This window comes from Piliocolobus tephrosceles, chromosome 14, assembly GCF_002776525.5.
Source record: "Piliocolobus tephrosceles isolate RC106 chromosome 14, ASM277652v3, whole genome shotgun sequence".
In the NCBI taxonomy this organism is placed as follows: Eukaryota; Metazoa; Chordata; class Mammalia; order Primates; family Cercopithecidae; genus Piliocolobus; species Piliocolobus tephrosceles.
In genome coordinates this window covers 46720996-46732259 of record NC_045447.1, presented here as the reverse complement: position 1 = coordinate 46732259, position 11264 = coordinate 46720996, and the positions used below count along the sequence as shown (strand labels likewise).

Genomic DNA, 11264 nt, shown 5'->3' with positions numbered 1-11264 from the left:
GACGGGCAGATCACGAGGTCAGGAGATCGAGATCATCCTGGCTAACACGGTGAAACCCCGTCTCTACTAAAAAAAAAAAATACAAAAAACTAGCCGGGCGAGGTGGCGGGCGCCTGTAGTCCCAGTTACTCGGGAGGCTGAGGCAGGAGAATGGCGTAAACGTGGGAGGCAGAGCTTGCAGTGAGCTGAGATCCGGCCACTGTACTCCAGCCTGGGCGACAGAGCAAGACTCCGTCTCAAAAAAATAAATAAATAAATTAGTACAGCCACTACGGAAAATAGTATGGAATTTCCTCACATTAAAAATAGAACTACCGGCCGGGCGCGGTGGCTCAAGCCTGTAATCCCAGCACTTTGGGAGGCCGAGACGGGCGGATCACGAGGTCAGGAGATCGAGACCATCCTGGCTAACACGGTGAAACCCCGTCTCTACTAAAAAATACAAAAAACTAGCCGGGCGAGATGGCGGGCGCCTGTAGTCCCAGCTACTCAGGAGGCTGAGGCAGGAGAATGGTGTAAACTCGGGAGGCAGAGCTTGCAGTGAGCTGAGATCCGGCCACTGCACTCCAGCCTGGGCCACAGAGCGAGACTCCGTCTCAAAAAAAAAAAAAAAAAAACTACCATATGATCCAACAATCCTATCCCTTGGTATCTGTACAGAGGAAATCAAATCTGTAGAGATATCTATACTCTCACATTTGTTGCAGCACTATTTACAATAGCCAAGATATGAAATCAACTCAAGTGGCCAACATGGCTGAATGGATAAAGAAAATGCGTATATATACAGAATGGAATACTCTTTGGCCATAAAAAAAATGAAACCCTCTCATTTGCAGCAACATGGATGAACCTGGAGGACATCATGTTAAGTGAAATAAACCAGACACAGAAAGACAGATACCACATGATCTCATTCATATGTAGAATATTTTTTAAAAAATTCATACAGAAGCAGAGAGTAGAACAGTGGTTATCTGACTGAGAAGAGGGACCAGGTGGAAAGGGGAGGATGAGGAGAGATTGGTCAGTGGATACAGAGTTACAAATAGATGGTAGTAATAAGTTCCAGTGTGTATTTTTGTTGTTGTTTTTGTTTTTTTGAGAAGGAGTTTTGCTCTTGTTGCCCAGGCTGGAGTACAGTGGCGCTATCTCAGCTCACTGCAACCTCCACCTCCCGAGTTCAAGTGATTCTCCTGCCTCAGCCTCCCGAGTAGCTGGGATTACAGGCATGCACCACACGCCTGACTAATTTTTGTATTTTTAGTAGAGATGAGATTTCTCCATATTGGTCAGGCTGGTCTCGAATTCCCAACTTCAGGTGATCCGCCTGCCTCGGCCTCCCAAAGTGCTGGGATTACACAGTCATGAGCCACCGCACCTGGCCTAAGTTCTGGTGTTCTGTTGCACACTGGGGTGATGACGGTTAACAGTAAGGTGTAGTATATTACAAAATAGCTAGAAAAGAGGCTTCTGTGTATTCTCACCACAAAGAAATAATAAGGTGATGGATATGCCTAATACACTGATTTGGTCATTATACAGCATAGTATATATGTACCGAAACATCAAACTGTGCTTCATAAATATGAAGCAATAACAATGGGTCAATAAAAGTAAAATAATAAAGAAATGTATTATTTATTATTATTATTATGTTTAGACAGAGTCCTGCTGTGTTGCCCTGGAGCACAGTGGCGCAATCTCGGCCCACCACAACCTCTTTCTCCTGGGTTCAAGTGATTCTCATGCCTCAGCCTCCTAGCAACTAGGATTACAGTCATGCGCCACCACACCAGCTAAATTTTGTATTTTTAGTAGAGACGGGGTTTCACCATGTTGGCCAGGCTGGTCTCGAACTCCTGGCCTCAAGTGATCCACCTACCTTGGCCTCCCAAAGTCCTAGGATTACAGGTGTGAGCCACTGCACCCAGCCAAGAAATGTATAAAAATGAAGTGCATATGTTAATGGAATTCTTTACTTTTCAGATTTCTATGTTAATTTTAACATTTGTATGTCTATTTTGTGTATCTTATCTTTAAGCCTCAGAGAAAGTCATCCCCCATTGACCATTCTCAGACCATCCCACACCTGCAAAATCCTCTTCCCCAAATAATCTAAGTCCCCAGTGTTCAGCCTATGACTTACTCAGATCCTTATAGATCTGTTTTGTTTACCTTCTTTTATGAATACCACCTCATATCCCAAGTTGTTGTTATTCTTTCCTTAATAATCCAGTTTACTGAAATAGAGATAAATAATGCATAAAGAATTTAGGATATAGTAGGCACTTGGTGTTACTGTAAGATAGTTTCCCTCCCACTCCTTTTATTTGCGTACCTGTCTCTCCCTTTCAGGAGATTAGCAGAGGCGTTTCATATCAGTGAGGATTCAGATCCTTTCAATATACGTTCTTCAGGGTCAAAATTCAGTGATAGTTTGAAAGAAGATGCCAGGTATGTAACTTGTTCCCTGCTTTCTTAATTGTGGCTTGTCAGAGGGTTTGGTCTTTTGAGATGTCATGACTAATATGTGCTCCTCCTGTGATTAAGCCAGTTCAAGTTTATTTGTTTATCTATTGTAAAAGATTACATGCTGTTTAATAAATATCCTTCTCTTGGTTTTTCGAAACTGTCCCCTTAACTGAACTTGGGGTAGGTTTGAGGTAAGAGTTTGGATGGGGCGGTGCTAAGAGTTTGAGCCTCCCAAGGGCTAGACTAGACTAAATTGGAGGATCTCTGGGCTTCATTCCGCCTCTGTCCACCTGAGTCTCACGTTTGCATGAGTTCTCACTTGGAGCTTGTAACAGCTCTTATTTTTCTCCTGGAGTCCCTGGCCCTCCAATGGCTATTTCTCCTTTCATCTTCTCATTTCTTACATTTTTCTCTTTTGTTCTTTCTTCCATCACAGTCATCCTTCTGTTTTCTGACAATTCCTAATCTCTGCAGTTTTTCTGCCAGCATTGTCTATTGTCTCCACTTTACAGGGAGAGGATGGGTGAAAGGGGTTCTCAGAAGGGCAGGGACAGACAAAATTAACTGCAGTGATTTCTCATTTCAGGAAGGACTTAAAGTTTGTCAGTGACGTTGAGAAGGAAATGGAAACCCTCGTGGAGGCCGTGAATAAGGTTGAAGTGGAAACATCCTACTGGACATTTCTCTAGGCCAGCTTGATGAAAAAAAAAAAAAAATCAAGTCCTGGAAACACTGTCAACCCAGAGTAGTTGTAGGAAAAAGTCACAAATTCTTCGAGGATCCTTATCTTTCTCAGAACACAGCCATTATACCATCTGTGGAAGCCTGTCCTGGTTCAGGACAGTTGACTGCAGAAAAGACCTACAGTGGGCCAGGCTCAGTGTCTCAGGCCTGTAATCCCAGCACTTTGGGAGGCCAAGGCGGGCAGATCACCTGAGGTCAGGAGTTCTAGATCAGCCTGGCCAATGTGACAAAACCCTGTCTCTACTAAAAATAAAAAATTAGCTGGGTGTGGTGGCGGGCACCTGTTATCCCAGCTACTTGCAAGGCTGAGGCAGGAGAATTCCTTGAACCCAGGAGGTGGAGGTTGCTGTGAGCAGAGATTCTGCCACTGCACTCTAGCCTGGGCAACAAGAGTGAAACTCCATCTCAAAAAAAAAAAAAAAAAAAAATGGAAAAAGAAAGAAAAGATCTGCAGTCAACTGTCAGTAAAGGCCAGGCGTGGTAGCTCACACCTGTAATCCCAGCACTTTGGGAGGCTGAGGCAGCAGGCAGATCACTTGAGTCCAGGAGTTTGTGACCAGCCTGGGCAACATGGCAAAACCCTGTCTCTACAAAAAATAAAAAATTAGCCAAGTGTGGTGGTGCACACCTGTACTCCCAGCTACTCAGGGGGCTGAGAAGGGAGGATTGCTTAAGCCCGGGAGGTCAAGGCTGCAGTAAGCTGAGGTAGAGTCACTGTACTCCAGCTTGAATCTCCAGCTTGAGATCCTGTCTCAAAAAAAAAAAAGAAAGAAAAGAAAAGAAAAATGCTGGCTAAATGCCTACGAATGGATGAAGAAACTCTGGGTGAGGGGACTCAATAGTGATAGTTGAGTGACTGTGTGGGACACTTAGGAAGACACTCCAGCCCCTCAGATCTTTGAAGGGCTATTGTATGCTAGGAAAGCCCACTGGTTCTTTATAATTCTAAAGGCAGGAATGTCCCCTTTGGGAAGGATAAAAGTTGTATGACTACAGCTGGAGAGCAGTGGGATAGACTCCTTCAGAAGAGAGACCCCTGTCCTAGACGCAGCCAGGGATGTCACGGAGGTAGCTTTAAGTGAAAAAGTCTTGAGTTTAGTCAGAAGCCCCCAGCGCTGTATTGGCTCCCTCCCTCTTCCATCAGAGGGGGCTGTGAGTAAGGATGAGATAGCTGCTTTAGTCCGTGTATCTAATGCTGGTGGTTTTCCTTCCCAGTCTCCTTACCCTCTTCCCATTCCCCTCCTTTCCTTCCTTCTGTTACCACTTCCCAGCAGAATACTAACATGAAGGAGAAAATGGAGTGCATTGTTCCTCTCCTAATTAAGAAACCCGAACAGATGTGTTTCTCTGCTTGTGTGTCTGTATCTGAATACTCATGATTTTTAAAGTAGAACATACTTTTGAAGGAAATAATCTTTTCTTGTTTTGTAAGTCTTTATTTAGTTATTTTTGGGGAATATCACCCACTCCCCCGTTATGGAACCTATCAGGAAGAACCATTACGCTGTCTATCTCTGTCGTGGTTCACTTACCCTTTGTCCCTAACCCTGTCCAGCTGCTACTGTTGTGGCTAACAGAGTAGGTGAAAGAAGTGCGTCAACACCCATCTTCCCAAACCCCTCCAGGCTTGCTTGGCAGTTAGTAAAATGCTCTATGCTGTGGGCCTCTAAAATCACCTCATTGATCCGTGTAATTCTTGTGTGGTAAGATTAGTTGTAAGCCTTTTGTTTTCAGAATGATATGATCAATCAGTCATCTCTTCCCTTAATACAGGGAAAGAATAGTAAGAAAAGCCACAGCTTCCCTCCCATGAACAGAGACCACCGCCGGATCATCCATGACCTGGCCCAAGTTTATGGCCTGGAGAGCGTGAGCTATGACAGTGAACCAAAGCGCAATGTGGTGATCACTGCTGTCAGGTAGGTCGATCCCGCTATCAGAAGAACTCCTAAGCAGGGCAAACTGGACCCAAGAAGCAGGGTCTGTCAATATTTGTCTTTCTTACTACCACTCACCCTCTTGGAAAAGTAGAAGGAAAATCTGCTTCTCTGGCACTTCCCTGATAATCTAAAGGCCTGAGCCAAAGAGTAAAACCTATGCCTCGATCCATAGGGCAGATGCACTCAAAATGCACAAGTGTCACATCTGCCTACAGTCATACCAGATGGCAGAAGCAGCATTTCTTCAGGCAAGGGGGCCTGCCTATCATATCTGCTCTTTTCTCCTTCTGTCTCCTGGTCCTCTGTCTGTCCTCTCCTTGGCAGAAAACAGAAAGAATGCTAAACTCTGGTTCAAGGCACCCTCTGTGAATGGTGTTTTTGCCATCAGAGGAAACTGAAGCAGTAATGTGACCAGGAGGGGACAGGGAGGACCTAGGATCACTCTTAGAACCTGGGAATAGGAAGAACTTCCCAATGAAGAAAACTTAAGTCTGACATGAAAGGAAGCAAGCCACAGGCCTAGCATAGGTGGGTGGAAGGGATCGGGGGTTAAATGCAGGTGGCCATGCCTGAGAGCAGACAGTTCATACCTGAGAGTGCTCAGTAGGTCATAGTGCCAAAATCATGGGCTGAGTTTCTAGCTTTCTGTCCACCTCCACCAACGATTCTCACTTTTCAATGCTTGGTGTTTTGACTTTTATCAGGGGGAAGTCCATTTGTCCTCCTACAACGCTGACAGTTGTGCTTGAAAGGGAAATGCAGGCACGGCCTCCACCACCAATTCCTCATCACAGACATCAGTCAGACAAGTAAGATTCTCAGCTGCTTTCCAAGGGGACCTATCTGTCCAGAAAAGCCAGCAGGGGTTGAATTGTCCTAGGCTGCACCAGCCATTGGTGGCCTCCTCAGGCCTTGCCTTGGGGTGCCATGTTCATATATGTAATGTTTAGTTGGGGTGTCAGACACATTTGTTCCCACCACAGGGGTCCTAAGTTTGATGTTTGTAGCACTTGATTCTAGAGAGAGCAGTCACTGGACGTAGTTTCCACGGTGTAGATGGTGACACTGGGAAGTGGATGGTTTAAGACTGAAACATCATGTAGTTAAGAATAGTTTGGCCAGGCGCGGTGGCTCAAGCCTGTAATCCCAGCACTTTGGGAGGCCGAGACGGGCAGATCACGAGGTCAGGAGATCAAGACCATCCTGGCTAAGACGGTGAAACCCCGTCTCTACTAAAAAATACAAAAAATTAGCCGGGCGAGGTGGCAGGTGCCTGTAGTCCCAGCTACTCGGGAGGCTGAGGCAGGAGAATGGCGTAAACCCGGGAGGCAGAGCTTGCAGTGAGCTGAGATCCAGCCACTGCACTCCAGCCTGGGTGACAGAGCGAGACTCCGTCTCAAAAAAGAATAGTTACTCTGGGCTGGGCGCAGTGGCTCACACCTGTAATCCTGGCACTTTGGGAGGCCAAGGCGGATGGATCACTTGAGGTCAGGAGTTCAAGACCAGCATGGCCAGCAAGGTGAAAACCCATTTCTACTAAAAAATACAAAAAAGTAGCCGGGTATGGTGGATGGGCACCTGTAAACCCAACTGCTTGGGAGGCAAGAGAATCACTTGAACCTGGGTGGGAGGTGGAGGTTGCAGTGAGCCGCGATCACGCCAGTGCACTCCAGCCTGGGCAACAGAGAGACAGACTCCGTCCCAAAAAAAAAAGAACAGTTACTTTGAAGATGGAAGTGGGTGTGGGGATGAGAATTGCCGGTGACAGGGGTGGGTGGTACTTTCTTGTTTTGCTCTGTCTACTTCTATATGGTTTGAATAATTTTAATAACAAACATATTCATGATTTAAAGAGAAAAGAAAACCAAGTTGGCAAGGGGCAAGTCTGCCAGATGTTTTCTTGGACGGGAGCAGGGAAGGAGCTCTGAGTTGGGGGACTATTGGGCTTTATTTGGAGAAACCAGAATTGTGGCCCGAAACCAACTTTAGAGCACTTAGTCATACCCCCAGTTGTCCCAGTTGTTTGTCACTTGTCAGGGAGAGGAAGGGAAGGCGGGATGGTGCTCCTCTGCTGCCCCACTGTAACCAAGGCAGTGTGGCTAAAAGTTACTTCAACGCCCAGAAGGAGAGGGGTGCCAACTCCTGTTCTGGCTTTCCACACACAAGTCCTAGCACTACCTCCTCTGTGATTCCTGCACAAAACCTCTGGAAGGGTGGTTAGGGCAGTTTACAAGGTCACCATGAAGGTCATAGCACTTAGTGTTCCTGTGGGACTGGTAGGTGTTGCCCACTGGACTCTGACTCAGCCAAGAGCATCCTGGTCCCCAGGACCAGCCCCTCTCCACCCCTAGGAGCTGGGTGCCCTAGGTTCTGGTCAGCACAGTCTACAAATCCATATGGGCGGTCACTTTGGAAACATGAGGGGTTTTCGCAGACACTGCCACAGTCGGGTCCAGTCCTGCTTAGACACAACCATGTGAAGTTATTAGCCCCTTTATCCCATGCTATCTTTTTGAAAACACTTTGCTTGCTTTATTTTTGTACAAAACTCCATTACAGAAACTTTTTAGAGTAGAGAGGATAGTATTACTATCATAAATGCCCATGTGCCCATTACCAAATTTCAAAATCACCAGCTCATGTTTATCCCACTATCAAAACTTCACAAGTGAGATGCTCGCTTGGCTTAAGCTGTTAACTGAGCATTCATTGAACTGTGAAGGCAGGGAAAAATAATCATCATGTATGAAATCCTGTGAATAGATTGTCAAAGGTTATCTCTAAACTGTAAAGTGTAAATAGAGAATTTGTTATCTCACAGAATGAAATTCCCCATGTAATATGTAAATCTAGAAAAAAACACAAAAGTTAAAAAAATTGTTCACAAAGGGCAGAAGGAAAAAAGTAAGAATAAAATAAAAATAAATGTTTAAGCTTTACAAATAGTAAATCAGCTGATCCTTGACTTTCTGAAGACCTGTATCTGTTTCCCCCAAAGAAGAAAAGACTGATCATTCTTTGTTTGTTTTTCAGGAATCCTGGGAGCAGTAATTTACAGAAAATAACCAAGGAGCCAATAATTGACTATTTTGATGTCCAGGACTAAGATCAAGGTGCACTTAGATAAAAGAATGATTAGGTGTAGTGAGGACTCATTTGCCAGCAGATAAATCATGCCTGTTTCCCTCTGCCTGGCAGAATCAGTCTCACATACTGTCTTGTACTGACACATCCAGAGCATGAGTGTGTCAGAATCCCTTGTCTATTCCTATTTGTATAAAGTGTTTCATTATGACCAGATCTCCGACTGTATGGTCACTAGGTATACAATCGTGTATTCAGAGAGGCTCTTCACACCATCACTGTGATTGCTCTGAGAGTTGGGGGACTAATGGGTTTTATTTGGACAAACCATACTTTTAGCCTGAAACCAACTTTATGCCACTAAGTTATAGCCTCAGTTGTCCCAGTTATTTGTTCTCCTGAAAATGCCTGAAACATCAGACAGACATTGCTTGCTTTACCCAAACTGATTAAAATCTTTAGGAGCACAAATGAATTTCTTAGTCTGAAATACCAAATAATGAATTGGTATACCATATCTGGAATCACACATGTTGTCTTAAACCCAGCCATCTTACCTAAGTCTTTTACCAAAACCTCTCATAGGTATATCTAGCTGAACTTACTTTAGCGTTTCCCAGTGTGATCAGTTCTAGACCTAGAAGGGGTCTAGAACTGCTTTACAGAATTCCATTTCCTTAAGTCCCCTGGCACTTCATATATCACATCACTGAACCTGTTCAGTAACAATCAGTTTGGCCGTCCCCCATGATGGTAGGGGATATATAGAGCAAGTTCTTCTGCCAGGTTCACACTGTGGTCTCTGAACCGACCAGTATATCCCTAACTCCTCTCTGATAGAGAAAGAGTCTCAAATGGACAACTGTCCTGTGTTGCTTTTCCCTAGGCCTTCAGCAGCCATATTGGCTCTCCCTGCCTCTGAGCTCTGGACTCTGTTTGAATATCCTAAGTAGTGTATGGACACTTGAGGGCTTATGCCCAACAGCCTACTGGAGGCATTCTTCAGGCTCCTTTAAGGCAGGTGCATTGATAGTTCCATTAGTATGACCCTTGCATTGGCACCCCTCCAGCCTGGAGGCCAGGCTTCCAGCAACTTCCTTCTGCCCAGAACAAGCCACAAGCCCCAGAGCAACAGCAGGAGACTTGAGAAGTAGAGTCACGAAAACAAGCAATTAAATTACAAAATTTAACTTTATAGGGCTTCCTTTTGATGTTTTCATTTTTTTATTTCTTTTCATTTTTTTCCTCAATCCTCCTCCTTCTGTAGCAGGGCTGTCCTTTGGTCCTTACCTGGTGTGCTTTGAAAGGGATCAGGAACAGCAGCAGGAACAGGCAACTGGAGGGAAGTGACAGAAAACAATAAAACCACCTCTATCTGGGCCCATGTGGTGCAGGTCATTGGCCCCACACACAACAGGAAGCCCATGAGCATCTGTTACCTCTTTCAAGCAGTGGGTTCAGTGGATGAACAATACGTGTGAGAGTATCTCAGAATCAGCAAAAGGCAGGAGACCTGACTTCAGATTCTAGCTCTGCCACATAACAACTTGCCACTTGATGCAATGAAAGTTTCACTGACCTCATTAGGGTTGTGAGGATTAAAGGTGTAATATACATGGAGGTACCTGATCCATCAAAGATGCTCAAGTTCATAAAAATGATACTCAGTATCTAGAAAATATGTACACATCTTCCTCCATAATACTAGCCAAGTAAAAGATGTGGAATGCTAACCACCAGTATGGGAAGCAGATGCAGGCTGGTTTCGTACATTTAGTAATCCAGGGAGCACACATTTGAACAGATGTTCTTAGTGGAATTGGCTGGTCTGCCACCAATAGGTCATTAATCGATTATTAAAAGCTGAAGAGTCCTAAGAGGAATATTTTGTGAAGTCGCGGTAGAAATGGGTTAGCTCTGGGAGTCGGGGCAGGACACGTGGGAAAGTGAAATGGGAGGAAGCATTTGAGCTAAGGCTTGAGATGGTAGACTGCCATTTGGAGGAGGAAAGAGGCACATGCCAAGTGAAGGTAAGCAGCAGGAGACAGGGCTGGGGGAATGGTCGAGGAAGGGTTGTCCAGAGCAGGCAGACTACGAGGGGGACAGGTGATAAGGCTGGAGAGGTGGACAGGGGTCAGCTCGTGGAGCGCCACAGGTAGTGACAAGAATTTTAAGCAGAGTGGCATGGCCAGATTTAGGATCTAGACCAGGATTCAGCAAATGTTTTGTGAAAAAAAGATCAGATAGTAAATATTGTAGACTGTGAGACTTATAGTTTCTGTTGCAGCTATCCAACTCTGCCATCATAGTGTGAGAGCAGCCGCAGACAATATGTAAATGAAAGAGTAAGACTCTGTTCTAACGCTTTATTTGTGCACACTGAAATAATTTCATACGATTTTTATGTCACAAAATATTCTTTTGACTTTTTTTCCCAACCATTTATAAACATAAAAACCATTCTTAGCTCATGAGTTGTGCAAAAACAGGCAACAGGCTAGATTTGACCAGGGACTTTATTTTACCTACTCTGTTCTGGAACAGTCCCTCAGGCAGAAGAGTATAAAAGGGGTTGGAGGGCTACTTTGAGGCAAGAAGCTCAGCCAGGAAGCTGCAGAAGTGATCCAGGGAGAGAAATGAGGGTTATGGGAGTTGGCACTGCAAAGAGGGAGAGATTCAGATCAGGGAGGTAGGATTGGATGCCAGAGGTTAATGGGAGAACTAGCCCCCCTCAAATCACCAAGGGGACTCCAGGTCTCCTCAGCAAAGGGAAGCTGCTTCTCATAGCTTCGGTGGATTCCTCACTGAGCTGTGGCATTGGACAAGAGAGTACAGGAGCATGAGCTAGAGGGAGAAACCCCTCTGCCTTCGCCACCCATGCATGGAGGGAGGGCACCAGGACCCCAAGCTGTTGCTCCCTGAGAATCAGGTGGTAACTTCTCTCCCTGCTCCCACACCGTCTTTCAGCAGGAGAGTTTTTATGGGCCAGAGCTTTCCAGAGACCAAATTCTTCTCTCTGAA

At 45.2% G+C, this 11264-nt stretch overlaps 1 protein-coding gene across 4 annotated transcripts in view; it reads left to right on the top strand.

The window, feature by feature from the left end:
- NFX1 (nuclear transcription factor, X-box binding 1) overlaps window positions 1–9438 on the top strand; it is an 86033-nt gene extending 76595 nt beyond the window's left edge. For all 4 annotated transcript variants that reach the window (XM_023203342.1, XM_023203341.1, XM_023203340.1 and 1 more), the window contains exons 20-24: window positions 2359–2457; window positions 3062–3128; window positions 4993–5138; window positions 5864–5968; window positions 8193–9438. In XM_023203342.1, the coding sequence (XP_023059110.1) occupies window positions 2359–2457; window positions 3062–3128; window positions 4993–5138; window positions 5864–5968; window positions 8193–8265 (490 nt within the window). In that variant the 3' untranslated portion in view covers window positions 8266–9438. The remainder of the gene's footprint in view (window positions 1–2358; window positions 2458–3061; window positions 3129–4992; window positions 5139–5863; window positions 5969–8192) is intronic.
- Window positions 9439–11264: the final 1826 nt, after the last annotated feature.